Below are 19,101 nucleotides of genomic sequence, written 5' to 3' on the forward strand. Positions count from 1 at the left end.
ATTTGTAGACCCAGGTGTATACGGATGTAGGAGTTCAGACAGGTGAGGTGGCATCATGTCTTTTAGACTCTGAAATACAAATAATGAATTTTTAGACTGTATCCCGTAAAGGACTGGGAGCCGGTGTATGGAGGTCAACACGTGTGGTGTGATCACACCGTTTCCTTCCAGTTAGAAGGCGTAAACTGGAACTTTATTATAAAAATGCCATGACTGCTGAAAGAATATGCTTCTGTATTGATAAATGATTCAATTAATTGGTCATTTTGGATATTCTTTGTATAAGAATTGAGCATCTTCTCACCCTTTTTCTGAAGCATCTCATTGAGTGGGCAGTTTTATGGGCATTCGATGGCGCAGATGTCACATAGTGCTGTACAGGCTCGAATGGAGACTGCTGGCAGTTCAGGCAACAGAGAACATGCTCACCCTGAGGCCCCCAGTGGGCTAATCTAGGCCTGCGAATGATGACATATGAGCCCAGCACATTGTCCACTGCTTCCTCTGAGTGACACATCCTGTGAGTCAGCGTATCAGAGGGATATTTCATGTGTGCCTCTGCATTCAGAAAATCTGGAGTAGGAACATTCAGCAGCGATCATGTTAAACTAATGTATAAACCCAAATGTCAGATTAAATCAAAAACCTTTCCTCAATGCAGAGAAGCCGTTGTTTACGAGGGATCCAACCCAGCTGAAGGGCACCTTCTTGTCAACAGCCCTCCAGAAGAGCAACATGGGATTTGGCTTCACGATTATAGGAGGCGACGAGCCCGATGAGTTTCTGCAAGTGAAGAGTGTTATACCAGATGGACCTGCTGCTCAGGACGGCAAAATGGACACAGGTAATTTTTTTTTTTACCCATCCAATTTTGACAACTGGTTTAGAAATAAATAGAGATTTAAACAAACTGCACACTGTCTCTGCTGTCACTGCTGATAGTGTAATTGTGTTCACGGAAATGTTAAAATACAATATCATTATTCTGACATCTGAGCATTATGGGCCTCAATTTCTTGCTGTGGTAGTCCAAATAAAGAGAAATGTCCGTGGCAGGTTTCAGTTTCACTAAAACAGGGTTTTACCAGCTGTTTGAGCACAGTGTCAGTATCAAATTAAGTTGGTGCTGTGTAGTCAGAACGTTTTTTTTATCAGACATTTCTTTTGCAATAATGCCTTAATGTGGCAGAGGTCACAGAAAAAAAGGCCACTTGCATACCTGTCAATCTATTTAATGTTTTGTATTGTTTTCATTGATTAAGAGATCTTCTGAACTGAAAACCCCATCCAGTATTTTCCATAAAGTCATCAGGGTCATCATGGTGTGTCTCTCTGTGGGAGCATCATTATTTCATAGGGAAATATTAGGATATGAAGACATCAAGTTTGTTTTCAGGCTTGCTTTACTGACTGGTGTTTCAACCTATTGTTTGTCAGAGTTGTACCTCACAACTGTTTGTGCAGCCCAACTGAATCAGATTTGGATTTTGTTGTTGTACAGCCCTCCTTCCCTTTAACCTTTACCAAACAGACCTTACAACTAACACCTCCTTTCTTCTTCTTTGCTTCAGTTTTCTGAAGCAATTCACAATCTTAACTTATATTTTCTTTATATTAGCAGGAAAGTAGGAAATAGATGCAGTGATTTATTAAAACATTTCCAAACATAAATGTAAATAGAGAAGGGAAAAAACTAGAGTTTGAACAACTCTAATTAGCTTGACAATCATTATTTGGCATGACCACCTTTATTCTTCAGCCTGAACCCGCTTAGAGAAGCTTTTTTGTAGTTTCTTTAAGTAGTCTTCAGGAATAGTTCTCCAGGCTTCTTGAAGGGCATTTCAAATATCTTCTTTGGTTGGCTGCCTTTTGTTCTGTTCTCTGTCAGGATGATCCCACACTGCTTCAGTAATGTTTAGTTCCAGGCTCTGAGGAGGACTCATCCCTCCATTAGACCTGTTGCCACTGATTTTCAGTCCAGTTCTTGTGTCATTTGGCACATCTCAGTCTTTTCTCCATGTTTTCCTTCCTTAAGAATGGCTTCTTGGCAGCCACCCTTCCATAGAGACCATTTCTGACGAGGCTTTGGCTAACAGTAGATGGATAATTTGAAGGGCCAAATGCATCTCTTAGGTCATATATCAGGTCTTTGCTGGATTTATTTATTTTTTTATACACTGTACATCATGCTGAGATATGCCTCTTTTTTTTCTTTTCTTTTTACCTTATAGCTCTTTGTGAACACCCTTGTTGATGCAAAAATACTGTTTTATGTATGTTAAACTGCAAGTAACCAAGTGCCTAAAGATACCATTTAAAATGGGTTCTTCACAAAGATGTCTGTTATACGATACAATGCTAGTTCATCCCTTCAGTTAGGTGCTTTTTTGTATGCTTACATGATTCAAGGTCAGGTATGAGGACTGGAAAAGATTGTAAGAAAAGCTTGTTGAAAGGTTATATTATAAAAAGCTACATAGTGACACAAGACTTTTGCACAGTGGTACATATTCCGTGTTGCTTTTACTGTGAACAACATTGCAATAAAACCCCAGGAAACATTGAGAATGTAAAACTTATTGGTAAAGATTTCATATCTCCAGAAATATTGATAGTGGCATATTTGGGGTGCCCTACATTTGTGCCTTTGCCACTGAGTTTCCCTTTAGTTTCCTCCCACATTCTCTTTTCTCTTCACTGACTATAACATCCTTTTTTCCATGAGACTGAGACAAAAATGATTTCATTTTCTGTAACTGGTGCCATTTTAACACAAAAACTGCTTGATTAGGAGATCTATTTCTGTTTTTATAGTGTCACTGCAGGTGCAGTATTCAAGGGAATTAAAAAAGTCATACACAGTTACACCTGCATCGCAAAATTGCCCACTTGTGTTTGTGTCTTTATTCTTCAAAACATGAGCTTTAACAGCCACACAAGCGGCTGTATCTTCTCATAAGAGTTAGTTTGTGGTAAGAGAGACCTTGCATTACTTGGTGTTTAGAGTTAAGATTGAAACCTTGTAACAGCCAGTGTGTTTTTATGTGCAGTGTCCTTGAGTAAGGCTTCAAATCCTCATCTGTTCATTAACGTTTTGCTGAGTTTTCCAAAGATTTAAAATCAAGATCCTTATGAAGATGATTTTAATCAAACATCTGGTTTATGTCTAACCTAAATAAGCCGATACATAGAGGTCAAAGAGGGCTGCAGGCACATGTTTGCTCTCCTCTGAACCTGTTCGCTGGCCTCATGCCTGGCATGGCTGGTACCTAAACAGCTCATTTAGAGCTCATTTCTGATCAGAGGATCCTTGTTCTTCCTTTCAGCTCCCACTCTCTGCTTTTATGTCTCACCCTCTGACTATCAGCTTCCCTTTAATCTAGATTCTATCTTTTGCTATTTTATCTCTATCTCTCATTGTCTCTTCAGCTTACACTTTATTACACTTCCTTATCTAACCATGTCAGCTGAACCTCTCCTCTGTTTTCTGCCTCAGTTTGTTTTGATCTGTTTTCTCTTTGTTTTCTTTCTTCATACCTCTGTTCTTGTCTGTCAGCTTTTTCCTTGCTCTCTTTTCTGATTTGTCTCTCTTTGCTTCTCTCTGCTCTGTGACCCTGCCCGAGCTGAAACACATGACAAGCACGCACATTCACAGACACTCCCTGGCTGAGATCAGCTGGCCTATTTGAGCCGCATTGCACTGGGATCGTGTATGATTGTGTGTTTGACATGTACTGTGTACATTCACATGTGGGCACACACTCATAGAAGTGTGTGACAGAGTGTCTTCAGATGTGTAAAATAAAGTATTTGAGGCATTTGTCACTGAGCCGTGACTTTAAAAATGAAATTCCATAACTTTCTGCATGTTCAAACTACAGCAGAGCATCTAGTATTGCATTTATGAAGCTGTTCCACCACATTGTACCATATAATATGGTATGCAGTGAATGTTAAAATGAAATTTCTAAAGCTTGAAAGTCTGGGCACTTGTAGCTTTTAAGAAGATAACAGACAGAAGATCATAGAAATTATTCACAGCTGCATTTTGAGGGAGGTGAAACATCATAATGCATCACACATGAGCCAAAACTCTCACAGATCTGTTGAGATTGTGTTGATCCATTTGAACGTGTTATATTTTTAAAAGCCTCTGTGGAGGCTAGTTTGCAACAGATGGTTGTTATATTAACCAAGACTTTGACTGTGACATTCTTCCCCACCTCTCACATGTTCTTCTAGATCGCTGGCAGTGGTAGAAAGCCTATGTAATGTTCCCCTGTGGCACTTGAGAGGGAGAGTGTGCTTCCTCCATTTTGCTGCTGCTTGTTATGATACCACAGCAAGCTGTGAAAAGTTGTAATTTTGAGGCACACTATCTTTTACTTAACTGCTGACACCAGATCACGAAACAAGCTCCAGTGTGACTAAAACTGCCTTTTCTTCTTTTTCAGGTGATGTAATTGTCTACATTAATGACATCTGTGTGCTGGGCACCACACACGCCGACGTTGTCAAGCTTTTCCAGTCTGTCCCGATTGGGCAGAGCGTGACCCTTGTGCTCTGTCGAGGATATCCTTTGCCCTTCGATCCTGAAGACCCAAGTGGTGCAGCAAGTACCTCCCTGACACCCATTGGCCTGGAGCACCGTCCACTGGTGGTGAATGGACGCGGCAGCTATGACCCGTACCTGGAATATCTGTCCTTGAGCTCTCAGCTTCCTGGACAAGCTCTTTCCCAGGCTGGAGCCTCTCATCCCGGGGACACACATCTGGACGGCTCCTCGCTGCCGCCCACCACACCTGGTTCAGCATCGGCACTAACGCCTCACAACGATAACGTGTCAATAGCCTCCTCTGGTACTGCAGGGGTTGCCGGGGCAACAGCACAAGCGGCAGAGCTGCTAACAGTTACCATGGTGAAGGGTGCAGAAGGATTCGGGTTCACAATTGCTGACAGTCCCACCGGTCAGCGAGTTAAACAGGTGATGGGTCAAACCTTCAGTCGCTCAGTAGACTGTGAATCAGCCCAAAAATTAGTACCTTCTCAATGTTATAATTTCATTCCACTTTCTGTGTGTCAGGAATAAAATGTGCTCTTTCAAGAGTGAAATCTCACCAGTCAGCTAAACTAAGCAGCTGAGTAAATTTATAAATCAAACTTGAGGCAGAGTTAAAACAGCGGGTCAAGGAAAATTTTATTTGGACTGCGCAACTAAGTAGAGAGAAATTGAGGTAAAAAGAGCAAACTGTGCTCAGCCCGGGTTGGATTTTCTTTCTAATAATGAATTAATCAAATCAAATCAAAATCAAATTTATTTGTATAGCACATTTCATGTACAAACAGTTCAAAGTGCTTTACATAAAATAAAAGCATTGCAGCAGAGAGTGCAGGAAGCATTAAAAATACATAAAAGAATATAAAGAGAAACAAATAAAATCATTTAAATGAATTTAAAAACAGGCAACAGTCTAGATAAGTTAAAAGATATTTCATGCATAGACACATGAGAAAAGAAATGTCTTTAACCTGGATTTAAAAATGTCTACATTTGGTGAAAGTTTAATCTCCACTGGCAGTTTGTTCCACTTATTTGCAGCATAACAGCTAAATGCTGCTTCTCCATGTTTAGTCTGGACTCTGGACTGGACCAGCTGACCTGAGTCCTTGGATCTAAGAGCTCTGCTGGGTTTATATTCTCTGAACATATCACAGATGTATTTTGGGCCTAAACCATTCTGGGATTTGTAAACCATCAGCAGGCTTTTAAAATCTATTCTGTGACTGACTGGAAGCCAGTGTAAAGATTTTAAAACTGGTGTGATGTGTTCAGATCTCTTAGTCCGGGTTAAAACTCTAGCAGCAGCGTTCTGGATGAGCTGCAGATGTTTAATGCTCTTTTTGGGAAGTCCAGTTAAAAGACCATTACAGTAATCGAGTCTACTGGAGATGAATGCATGGATGAGTTTCTCCTGGTCTTTTGGAAACCTTTAATTCTGTTGATGTTTCTGAGGTGGTAAAAAGCTGTCTTGGTGACAGCTTTGATGTGGCTGCTGAAAGTCAGATCTGAGTCTATCAACACTCCGAGGTTACGAACTTGGTCAGTGATTGTAAGGTCCCGAGTCTCAAGATATTTACCAACGCTGACCCTCTTCTCTTTGCTACCAAACAGAATGATCTCAGTTTTGTCTTCATTTAATTGTAGAAAATTCTCTCTCATCCAGGTGTTTACTTCCTCCAGACACTGACACAGTACGTCTGCTGGGCTGCAGTCGTCCGGTGACAGAGACACATAAAGTTGTGTATCGTCTGCATAACTGTGATAATTGATGTTAAAATTCTGCAATATCTGACCCAAAGGGAGCATAAACAAGTTAAACAGAAGAGGTCCAAGAATTGACCCCTGGGGGACTCCACAAGTCATGGCCACTCGCTCAGATTCATAGCTGCCAATTGTAACAAAATAACTCCGGCCTTCTAAGTAGGACCTGAACCAGTTAAGGACCGCTCCAGAAAGTCCAACCCAGTTTTCCAGCCTGTGCAACAGGATTCTGTGATCTACAGTATCAAACGCAGCGCTGAGGTCCAACAGAACCAGGACTGAAACATTACCAGAATCAGTATTCAACCTGATGTCGTTTAACACTTTGACCAGAGCTGTTTCAGTGCTGTGATGACGTCTGAAGCCTGATTGAAAGTTATCAAGACTTCCACTTTCATTCAGAAAGTCGTTGAGCTGGTTAAATACAACTTTCTCAATAATCTTGGATATAAAAGAGAGGTTAGAGACAGGTCTGTAGTTGTTCATCATAGAGGCGTCTAGAGTTCTCTTCTTTAGGAGTGGCTTAATGGCAGCTGTCTTTAGTGACTTGGGAAAAATGCCTGATGCCAGTGAGCTGTTAACTATTCGTAGGAGATCACTTTCTACTGAGGTAAAAACAGTTTTTAAAAAGTCGGATGGTATTATATCCAGAGAACAAGTTGTTGATTTCAGCTGCCGAACTGTTTCCTCTAGGATTTTTAAATTAACAATATTAAATTGTGACATAACGTCAGAGTTATTTCTAGGTTTTAGACACAGATTAGTTTTCTTGTTTGTCTGTGTTGCGTTAATGTTTTGTCTAATTGTTTTGATTTTTTGGCTAAAAAAGTTGGCAAATTCGTTGCATTTCTCAGTGGAGAGGAGGTCTGGGTTTGACTGTTTAGGAGGATTTGTGAAGGGGGAATGAAGAAAATCCTAAAAGTGCAGAGTAAAAAACCCTGACATGCATACTTTTAAAATGTAAATATTAACAAGGTATTTATCACACTTGTTTTTTGTGCAGTTAAATATCTTCACAGCCAAATTAACAAGAACAACATCCCATCAGTTCTTTGTGTGCAACGATATAGACTTAATTCATTAATGTGTGTATCTTTTAGGGTAATCTATTGGCAGAAATGAAATGGTAAATGCATATTTAAGTTTTTCATTATGTCATCACAGTTAGCAAGTTAGGTTTCAGTTTTGGATTGGTCTGAGATGGTGAGTGCAACACCCAATGGTTGTTTAAGTGTTTTTATTCCACCTTTGTTTCCAACATGAAAATCATTAAAATTATTGATTAAAGAAAAAAATTTGGGGCAAGAAATGATTGTTTAGGATTGAGATAAATGGAGATGACTGAGGTGTCGTGTTCATGAGACAGCAGCTTATCAAACGACATGATGGTGGATGTGTTGCTGTGCTGCAGGTGCTAGAGCCAGGCTCACAGGGAGCATCAGGGCTGATAGAGGGAGACCTAATCCTGGAGGTGAACCAGCAGCCAGTGGCTGCAGCTGGACATGGACGAGTGGTAGAGATGCTCAAAGAGTGTCCTGTGGGAGCAGAGGCAACACTCCTCATACAGAGACCAGGAACAGGTGAGAGTAATAATATATTCTAGTTTCTTTTCCCATTGACTCTTTGTCTGCTTGGTATTTAGTTCATATGCTTACAATACATTAAGACTCTTTTTGTTGTTCATTTATAAGGGCATCTTAGGAGCTTGTTGAGAGCACCTAATAAAAATAGTGCTGTTTATAAAAGATTAGTAACACAGATTCATAATAATTAAGAGCTTTTTGTTAATGTACTTTTTATTTACAAAAATTTGTAGTTTTTGGGGGGTTTTTGTTGGGAGGAAATGGTTGTGTTGTTGAATTTGTTGCGTGTGTGTTCATGTGTCCATTAACTTTCACATAATATTGAAAGTATGATCATCTTTGACTCTTAAACAGTCTCTGGTCTCCATATGGCCACTGCTGTGGTATAAGTGATAACACTACAATTAATAACAAATCACAAGTGACATTTTGCTACCTTTCAAATACCAAGATAACTTTTAGCTAAATTAAACAAGGGTCTGGTGCAAGAGCTAATTCCTGCTAAACATATGTTAGTAACTGATGGAGACACACAAGTATCATCATACAGAACATCTTCAAGCCCAGCTGCAGCTTCTCGAGAGAGGAGTGGAGCAGGGCTGGCAGTTAGAACTGAGAGAGCAAAATAGATTTTGATTAGGATCATTTTGAAAAATGTTTATTTTTGTACAAATTCACATCTCCGCAAGTCTTTATTCTGAGTTTATTCAGGTCTCTAGACGAGAATTAATTATTTTAATTGTAAGTTGCTCAGAAAATAGAATTATGATTTAGTCTGCCACAAAACTTGGCAAATTGCAAGTCTTTTGCAAAAACACAGAAAGAAGCGTGGCGATTCAGGCCAATTTCAGAAAAATTATACTTAATTTTTACCTCTGGGAAATTAAATGAATGAAAGAAAATAAGAACAAAAAAATGTGAGCAATAAATTGATGAACTTCATATGTGCTGCCTCATTGAGAGAGTACAGAGAGATGTTACAGAGTGTAAGCAGACTTCACGCTAAGTGTTTTTGTGCATCACACCATGTGTTCTTCTCAGTGTTTTCCAAATGCAGCTCTGTTGCCAACATGTTGTGATGTCTTCCAGTAAAAGAAACTGAAGTTGGTTTGGGCTTGTGTTTAAAGATGCAAAACATCAAACCCCAAATTAAGTAGAGTTGCGATGAGAGGTAGAATTTAGAGTCACATTAAGGTGTAGTGCAGCCAGACTGTTGTCAGGAGAGCCGTTTTAATCCCACAGGGGCTGCTAATCTTAAAAATAAATGCAGCTATTTTACTGAAATGTGCTTTGCACTGAAATTACTGAAGAGTGTCACATGGCTGGCAAAGAAGCTGAACTGAATGGTTTGATGCTGTTTGGCTACCCATAAAGACTGCGCTCAAACAAGCAGCCTTTTGCTGTTTCTGCTTCCACTATGATGTGATGCTGCTGTTGGGATGATTGTAATAAAACAAAAATAAAAAATTTAAAAATCTTCTCATACTGAACAAATCTGGTTGTACTGTCTTAGTTTGTGTGGGACAGTATCTCCTCCGACCCTCAACTTTTGAGCAAACATTTAAATCTGGTGTTACTGTTGGCTTCGTTTGTAGACAAAGAATTCAGGTCTGAATAGCAGGCTCATGTTGATTGTTCGTAACAAGGGTCAGCACTGCAATCAGCTACTTCATGCCACCATTAATTTCTTCTGACCATGTTCAACATTCTATATTCCTCTAAAAGTGTCGGAAATAGATAATCACAGAGGAGAGAAAACTATTCAAATAAAGTTACTGGAAAAAAAGACTGATTAAATTTTGTGTTGGGAAGGTTTGAGGGTGCAGATTCTTGCATTATTGCCAGAACAAGATGGAATGTGGCCATTTCCCCTCTTCTTCCATTTCCTGCACAATTGGCCACCTGCAAGGAAATTAAGTTGCACAATGTGAGCCTTATTTGTTTGACATGTGTATTTGCACTGATTCTCTAAAAGGTGTTCTGGTCACATGTCAAAATTTGACTTAATAATTTCCTCAGGCTGCTTTTATCATCAAATCATCTGACAAACTCACACTCCTAACCACACAATGAGTACAGAGTACAGCGAGGCTGAACCTCCTGGATGAAAGTTAAATGATCTTTAGCTACTCATAGACACATAGTTCAAAAACTGATTCATCAAATAAGATGCGACATGTAGCAACTTTGCATTTCCATGTTTACTGTCGTGGTTTAGACTCTGGTTTCTCTAGAGTTAATTCCCTGGAGTGAGGAGTTAATTTGCATTGTTTCTGACATGATATCAGAACAATAAAGAGGAATTATGGATACGCTCTCGTTTGCATTTCTCTTCTCATGAATTATATTTAATTAGGGATGAAAGTAAGTAATCAGTCTCATATATATCTCAGGTTTAATTAATTCATGTGTGACAGGCATTATTATTGAGACCCGGGAACCCATCGAAGACATTTGTGCTTTGTGAGACTACCTGATGTGAATGGTGCTGGGTGGTTTGCTGATTCTGCGTCAGTCCCAAAGTGTTTAGCTCACAGTATGCAGATGTTTGACAAATTTCACCAGGGCCAAGAGAATTGAATGTGTTCTGTTTGTTCGCTCACAGTCAGTAACTTGATCATATTAGAGCTGATTAAAGCTCCGGAGTTGATGACGAGCACAGATAACTGCAGTATTTCCAGTAGGAATAGAAAATAAAGAAGTGTGTGCAGCTGCATGTGCGGATGTGCATGTGAGATCTAATGTGTTGCCACATGAGCCTCATTTGGCCATTCAGAGCCACCATCTGCCCCCTGGTGGATAATCACTGACATGCACTCATATTTTTCCTGAGAAACATTTAAAAACCATACCCAAATTCAATAAACAAATCGAGCTGCCTTGCACTCATTAATACAGCACCGCTTGTACCTACACGGACGTGTATTTGAGTTTAGTCATAAATGCACACAGCTTGCATTAGAAATCCTTTTAAATGCTGAACTGAATCTGACAAATTACCCTCTTTTCTACAAAAATGCCATTTCCTTCTTCAACCTCACCCGTTTCTTTCAAACAGCTCAAGACAACAGCTCCACAGGGGCCGTCATCCTGACACACCAGACACTTTGCTGACTCTTTGTTTGTCTGTCTCCACTCTATAGGGTGAGAGAAAGGACAAGGTCCCTTACAATGGTTCTGAAGTGCAAAATGTCAGAAATATTTACGTATGTTTGACTTGTAGGATTTATGTCCATTGCAGAGTATCAATGAAGTGTATGTTGACCCTGTGATTTCAGATGTGTGACTGAGAGCACTGTTGCTATCTGTAACACAGACATGGTGTCAGACTTGCTCCGCATGTGTGACTGTGTGTGTGTGTGTGTGTTCGTGTCTGACTGCCTCACTGTAGCGTGGGCACTCTGCCAGAGTTCCACTGAGCTCTGGTCGTGTTCACAGCTCCATCCCCTGACACCCCAGCTGAAAGCAGAGCCAACCACAGACCAGAGACATTCTGCAGCACCAATGAGGATGCAGACTGGGGCTGTGAAGAAGAGTCTGTCGAGCTACCCAAGCCAATCAGGCGAATCTGAAGGCAATCCAGAACTCTGCAGGGTAGTCTGTGAGGCTGGACTGCCAGACAGCTTGACCACTGACTCGTGAGAGAGGCCACGTGAAGACTCTCTAAAAGTCATTTATTTGTTGTTCATCAGCATGCAAAGGAGCACACCACACATCGGGAGCATATGCCAGTGAATTTTATTAGCATTTAAATTAAGCTGACATGCATCTATGAGGATGACGGTCCTCTTAAATATGAGTGGACAATTGCCTTGTAGCTCATACTTATTTCGTTCAATGGGTCATTAAGGAAAGTTTTCTGAGAACGAGTTATGAGATTCCCTTTAAGACCTCCCCTAAGGCTTGTATTCCCTGCAGAATGTGGTTATTAGTCCCATCCTCCCACCGAGGCCTCCCTCTGCTGCTGCCACTGTGCTGAATCATTTCAGCACCATGGATAGAGCTTTTTAAACCCCTATTGATGTTTATGGATTCAAGGATGGCGGTCTTTTTGTTTCCATTTTCAGCTCCTTTCGTTCACCTCCACGCTCACAGATATCGCATCGACGGATGACATTTGGTCTCTAAATGGGAAAAATTCCCAGGCAGCAAAGATGCAAATGGAGGAGGTCTGTGTGTCAAATGTGGGAAAATAAAAGTGAGGGAAATTAATTTCAGCTTTCGTTTTGGGTTCACATTGGCATGCAGTGATCTATTGTATTTAATTTTCTCCACTCTCCTCTCGCTTGCTGATTGTGATAGAGTTTTGCTCTGTTGCTAAGTGCCCAGGCCTTCATCTCGCACATCTAAAGAGAAGGCGGATGCCATTGGAGAATATTTCCATAATAATATTCCTTTCAGTGCCCTTTCACATTTCTTAGGAAATCTCATAATCTGAATAAATATTAATACTTAAAGAAATCTTTAAAGAATTTTGTGCTGGTGACCACATCTGTTAAAGGATTCAAGCAAGATATATATGTGTGTGTTTATGTGTTTCTATTGATATGTGTAAAAATTCAACTTACTGCCTCATTGTATGTATGTGGGTTTTAGCAACACAAATGTTCTTTACAAGGAGTCACACAGGAGCTGTGTTGACAGGTGTTGTTGTGATATAGTGCTCCCTGCTTCTTCATGCAGATAATATATGACTTACAGAGACAGTTTCTGTTTGATGGGGGTGGGGGTCTCTGCTTTTCCCTAGAGTTAATGATGTAATTATGTTGAAAACAAATGCAACAACCAAAACCATTAAGGAAGAGTTACCCAAAGTCAAAAGAGAAGAAAATTAAATCAGGAACCTGAGAACTTTTGTTGCCCTTTAAGGGAAGAAGATTTTTGGGTTTTTTTCATCTCAGTAGTAGATACCTTTGTCCCTGCAGCTGTTTTCATTTGTATCTTTTAGTTTTTTTTCTCTTAAAAACTGTGTTTTCCTCTCTCCTCAGGCCACATCTCTCCATGGAAGGCCTCTAAACAGGTGACGTTTCTATGTTTGTCTGTAAAGATCCTTGCCTGTCATAGAGCTTTTGTTACCTCAGAGGTTTTTGTCTTTCACTTCAACGTTAATTTTGAAGTAGAGTACTTCTCAGTTTGATCACATCAGATTTCACGTTTCAGCAGTTGAGAAAAAGCTTCTCAGATTTAATGCGCACCTGTTGCTTCTTGTACAATCAGCTCACATTCATGTTAGACAGAAGATTCTGCCACATTGGATCTCACCTCATTTAAGTTTTAAATTTGAATATTGATTTGAATTCATATTCACATCTGCCCGCTCCTAGATAGTCATTTTTTATTGCATAATTGAGTCACTGAAGCACAACATTTAACTAAATTTAGCTCACAACAAACATGATGATCTGATTATTATTTGATTTTTTTTTTTTTTTAAGTTACCCATCACTTAACATGTTATTTAGCTTTTTCTGTGCACACTTAACCTTGTAGTTGTTTAAATTTCCCTGACATTGTTTCCCTGACAAAATGTTTAAGGAGGACAGTGTGGCAACATTATTGAATGTTTTGTTTAGAATTAAATATTGTTAAAACTAGCAAATATGTATAAAACAAATGTATACACCGGGCAGAATAATATATGTGTAAAAAAAAAAAAAGAAGGAGAATGTGGACTATTAATCTAAATGACACCAAATCCAATTACACATCCCTTGTTGTTGTCCTTCTAGTTGCCTGACCAGTGGGACCCACACGGCAGCCCTCAGGCGAACTTATCTGGCCCAGTCTTACCCCCTTTCCCAAACCAGCCACAACACCGCACATCTGTGCCAGATTCCACAGAAGGCTTTGACCTCAACAAACCTGACCCTTATGATCTTTATGAGAAGTCGAGGGCTATCTATGAGAGCAGACGTGAGTGCAGAAAAAAATGTTTTTCTGTTGTAGGTTGCACAAAACACAAAAACAACAGAATTAACCTTCATTGTCTGACTCAGGTCCTGAGTACGAGGAGGTAGAGGTGCACCTGCTGAGGGAGAAGACGGGGTTCGGCTTTCGGATCCTTGGGGGAGACGAGGCCGTGCAGGCTGTGAGTCCGGACGCCCGTGACAAGGCTCGTATGGGACGGGCTGGACTACACACATATTTAACCCCATACACACCAGCTTCATCTGACATGCATCTACTCTCATCTCACACTCTTCATTCTGCATACCCATTGACCAGCATATCTTCCAGACTCCACACACTGACTTACACTCAAGCACCCTGACCCTCTAACTGCTCAGTACCTCCCATACTGAATAATGCCTTGATAACTTGTTCACCTTGTAAAACAGCATGCAAACTTTGATACAGAGAGAACTCGGCTGCTGAATGTTATGAAGGTTACGAAGATCCAAAAGTGTCTTACAAGCTAGATAAAGCAATTATTCTGTGATTCCACTGTGTGTCACATCACCTTCACCTTCATCTATGCTGCTAATATTGATTGTCTTTGAACAGATTGTTATTGGCGCTATAATAGAGAACACTCCTGCTGAGCGAGATGGGCGACTTCGACCAGGGGATGAGCTCATTTCCGTGGATAAAAATGTGGTTGCTGGGAAACCACACAAATATGTCATAGACTTGATGCACGCAGCTGCTCGAAATGGTCAAGTCAGCTTGACTGTGAGAAGGAGAGTGCAAATGCCGGGTGAGGACATGTTTTTTCTTTTTCTTTTTCCTTTTTTTGCTCTTTTTTGTTTTGTCTTTTCACACTTTACCAAGATTGGAGAACGAGCTGCACAATTCACTGGCATCGACTTAAAAAATCACAGTTTGGACAGGACACACATGCTGACAGTCTGTGCACAGGATCACTATGTACTTTTCACACACTCAGTTTTTCTTTGGTAGCAGATCATACATACATCTATCCTTTGTTCATTGTGAGCACTGCAGTTGGCTCTGTGGTTTCTGTCTATCTTTGTATTTACATGGCCTGCAAGGGCTTGCTATTACACAAGAGTCTTAACTGTCTACAGACAAGCTAACTTTGACTGTGACAGAGATAGGGGTTTGAAAAGTGCAAGCATGATAACTGTAACATTTGTACAGGGACTGTATCTTTTGCTGTGTTCACCTTTTGAGCTGTTTCCACAACAAACAGACGTGGTGTTTAAACTGGTCTGTTTTACAATAACAGAGCCGTCGCTTTGAGTTGCAATGTCTGCTCTCTTCAGGTGACTCTTGTCCAGTGAATGGTCGCAGCCCCGGTTCAGTGTCGACACAGCACAGCTCCCCGCGGAGCGATGCGGCCTCGGCTTCAGGACCTGCAGCAGTCACTGTCCCCGTTGCCACTTCACATGCCGAGGGATCCGCCCTGCAAACCAGCGATGTGGTTATTCACCGCAAGGAGAACGAGGGCTTTGGCTTCGTCATCATCAGCTCCCTAAACAGGCCGGAGAATGCCAGCGTCATCAGTGAGTTGCACAGGGACTGATGTCTATCCTGATGACCAATAATCCTCAGGACAGAGACTGCAAGATAGGGAAATGGTTTTGGTAATTATACCAAGTGCTAAATGGAGAAAAGAGTTTTAAAAAAATACACAATTATACTGCTATGAATCATTTTAGAATATATTGGATAGATTTAAAAGATTTTCCATAACAGAGCGCAAGTGTTACTGATAACCTGTGAGCATTATGCCCCTCAACAGCTACTTAACGTCAGCTGTTTTTTTTCACCCCATCATAACTTCCATTAAGTGGGGTCAAGCTAAAACTTTAAAGATTGCCTTGTTATTTAGTTCTTAATTCCATCTTAATTTCATACATATGTAGTGCATTGAAGAGTCCTAAATGTGGCTTTATCGGAACATATGGTAACATTTTACTTGAGGGAGCTGATATCTTCTAACAGAATGCAGTACTGTTCGATCGACTTGGACTCAACCTGGACAAAGCATATTTTATTCTATAAGTCATGCGCTTAAACTTGTGTCGACCCCTCTATATTACAGACGTCAACACATCACACATCATTGAGGATGCAATGGTGCATTTTAAATGGCTCCACAGGTTCAGAATTGTCTTATATTAAGATTTTTTTAGTTTGCTTTTCAAGTGTCCATAAAACTCTAAACTCAAAATTGTTGTTTGGATGTTAGTGTTATAGACATTTGATATATGGGTATTCAAAAGTCAAATTTCTTAACAACTTTGAATAAACAAACAATGAAGCAATCTAGTCACAAGTTATCACAATACTTGAAGTTGTTTTAAAAAGTGGCTGCACTGTTTCACAATTATTACAGATGATTATTAGATTGGTTTTACTTGGGATTGGGATTACTTACTACAAGAGGTTGTTACAAGTTGTTAGGCCATTTTGACATTCCATCTAAAAAAAACTGCCAGCAACAACTTCGTTGTTATTGTCCGTCTCCAGCTGTGCCCCATAAAATTGGACGCATTATTGAGGGTAGTCCTGCAGACAGGTGTGGGAAGCTGAAGGTCGGTGACCGGATCCTGGCGGTAAATGGACAGTCTATCATCAGCATGCCACATGCAGATATTGTCAAGCTCATTAAAGATGCTGGACTAACAGTCACACTGCACATCATACCAGAAGAGGGTAAGTATTTATAAATGTGAGTGTAAATCAGATGTTGTTGCATTATTATTGTTCCTTTTGTACTCAAAGAAGACTAAAGGTCAACTTTGTCTTACAAATGAACTATCTTTCACTTAGTCTAGGATTGGTTTACAAGCAAAAGCTTTAAAGATTATTTAACTTTAAAAGTCAAAGTACTGCTATATAGTGTCTAAGAGTTTATCTAAAGATTTTGCAATAGTGGTGTTCTCTGTAACTTAAAGTCTACAACGTCTCTCCAACCAATATTTCCACACCAGTACCGCAGTCCTTGACATCCTGAACATGCTTAATTTTTCGGTCCATTTTAACCCCATTTCCTCAAAGCTAAATTTGCTTTTAAACAAGTTAAAATCACCTTCTTTTAATTTCAGGTTCCCATTCTGGGCCCAGCTCAGAGAAACAGAGCCCTATGACCCATAAACACAGCCCGCAGACCCAGCCCAGTCCTGTAGCCCAGCCAAGCCAAGGAGGCACCCAGTCAGGCCAAATGGCCCCTCAGTCAGGCCAAACGGCCACTCAGCCTGGTCATGCACCGATTCAACCTGGCCAGACACCAGCTCAGACAAACCAAACAGTGACCGGCCCTCCTGCACCAGCAGCCTCCCAGCCTGCACCGGCTGGAACTCAGCAGAGCCCGGTCACCCAGCCCTCTGGACTCCCTCCACAGCTCTACCTCCATGATGGCAGGTGAGACGGTGCTCAAAAGATTTTTCTTTGCAACAGATAAGCTGTGTGTGTAGAGGAGAGTGTGCCTCTTCCTCTCCTTGCGTACCAGTAGGTTCACGAGGAAACCTGTGACTACAGACAGCTTTGGTCCCAGTCAGATTCAGGCTGGCCTTGTTGCATAACATCACTTAGCGCCTACAGTGTCTGTGAATAATTTACCATACGGTATCTCTTCTATAATTCAGAGGCCCAGCAATCAGACCCAGTTACGTGTCAAAACTACGAAAGTGTGAGTTCATGCTTTGATAGATATGTGAGTCTCAGATCAAGACACTAAGAGTAGCACTCCCAGAGGTGAAGATTTATACTTATTTTCAAAGTGGGACTTTGATAGAAGTTTCAAAACTGAAGCTGATGTTTCCATCCTTTCTCTGACGATTCTCTTCATCTGCACGCAGGCAGTAATTCTTGTTCAGCAGTCTTCTTCCTCATATTGAATGCTAAGCCCAAGTTGCTTCTTCACTCAGAGAGTGGATAGTGCCCCTAACAGTGGAGATCATAGTGGGGCACTATCCATTCTCTAAGAAAAACACCTGGCTGTAAGGTTGTTTCTGGAGAACTTATGCATCTTTTACTCGTCTTAAAAACTGTGCCCTCTCCATCTTTACGCAAACCAAACCTCTCAATCTCTTGACATTTTTAATCCTTTTAGGTCAGAGGTAAAAGCAAGACAGGATGTCAAACCTGACTTCCGCCATCCTCCTTTCACCGACTATCGGCAACCTCCCGTTGACTATCGTCACCCTCCTGTAACTGATTATCGTCAGCCGCCAACGCTGGACTACCGACACCCACCTGGCCTGCTGGACTTCAGACAACACCCTGCAGCCGCACAGTTCCCTTTGGGGATCCCTGCTGACTTCAGACTGCAGGTAGAGCTAAATCAAGATTAATCAGCTTGTGCTTAGCATATATCCTTAATTTGTTTTCAGGTTTAGGTATTTATGTATTAAAGTCATTGTGAGTCTTAATTTTGTCCTGCAGGACTATGATTACTTCACAGTGGAGCTGGAGAAAAGCACAAAGGGCTTCGGCTTCAGTATCCGCGGGGGCAGAGAGTACAGCATGGACCTATTTGTTTTGCGCCTTGCAGAGGATGGTCCCGCTATAAGAAATGGAAGGATGAGGGTGAGATTAAGGAAACTATTGTATAAAAAATTTAAAAACTGAGAGATTTTCTTTGGAATAAAGAAAATATTAATGTAAATAATGTATTATATTCCATTTCTATTCATACTTTCCATTTTTTATATTTTCAAGTACTGTGTAATCTTATCTTATCTTATCTTAAAAACTTCTGTTCTGCTGAAGAAATGTTGGAAGAATGAGATTAATCCCATCTCAAATGTAGACATGTGTCCTTTGTAAAGCCCATCTCTCCTACCATGCTCGTTGAATTAAGATACGATGTCACACTATGTACCGAAGGCATACATCCATTCTTGGATACATTTGAAATTAAACAGAGCATGGATTTGCCATCTGCTGGAGAAAGTATAAATACTTGCTTCTCAATGACTGATTAAGCCTCCGCTCACCCTTAGCAACTCTTGTTAAAGATGTTCTCAAACAGGCATTCGATATAGCCCCAATTCCAGGAAATGTTGGGACACTACAAAATATAAATAAAAACATAAAGCAAAGATTTGCAAATTTCATAAACCAAAATTTTATTCCCAAAAGAACATATAAATTGTTTTACAATTTAATGGAAAAATATTTGATCACCTTGAATTTAATGGCAGCAACATTCTTCAAAAAAGTTTGGACAGGGGCATGTTTACCACTGTGTAGCATCTCCTCTTCTTTTTCTGATATAGGATTTTA

The 19,101-nt window shown here is 40.5% G+C and overlaps 1 protein-coding gene across 5 annotated transcripts in view; it reads left to right on the forward strand.

Annotated features, from left to right (window-relative positions):
* Positions 1-19,101, forward strand: part of magi2b (membrane associated guanylate kinase, WW and PDZ domain containing 2b) — a 90,443-nt gene that overhangs the window by 66,188 nt on the left and 5,154 nt on the right. For 3 of the 5 annotated variants that reach the window (XM_075469628.1, XM_075469626.1, XM_075469624.1), the window contains exons 9-20: positions 662-844; positions 4,455-4,984; positions 7,734-7,902; positions 12,894-12,925; positions 13,635-13,818; positions 13,902-14,017; positions 14,410-14,602; positions 15,132-15,371; positions 16,342-16,527; positions 16,920-17,235; positions 17,927-18,146; positions 18,259-18,402. In XM_075469628.1, coding sequence (XP_075325743.1) covers positions 662-844; positions 4,455-4,984; positions 7,734-7,902; positions 12,894-12,925; positions 13,635-13,818; positions 13,902-14,017; positions 14,410-14,602; positions 15,132-15,371; positions 16,342-16,527; positions 16,920-17,235; positions 17,927-18,146; positions 18,259-18,402 — 2,513 coding nt within the window. The remainder of the gene's footprint in view (positions 1-661; positions 845-4,454; positions 4,985-7,733; positions 7,903-12,893; positions 12,926-13,634; positions 13,819-13,901; positions 14,018-14,409; positions 14,603-15,131; positions 15,372-16,341; positions 16,528-16,919; positions 17,236-17,926; positions 18,147-18,258; positions 18,403-19,101) is intronic. The other 2 variants (XM_075469627.1, XM_075469625.1) reach the window with 1 other exon arrangement.

Source organism: Odontesthes bonariensis, chromosome 7 (assembly GCF_027942865.1).
Source record: "Odontesthes bonariensis isolate fOdoBon6 chromosome 7, fOdoBon6.hap1, whole genome shotgun sequence".
Lineage (NCBI taxonomy): Eukaryota > Metazoa > Chordata > Actinopteri > Atheriniformes > Atherinopsidae > Odontesthes > Odontesthes bonariensis.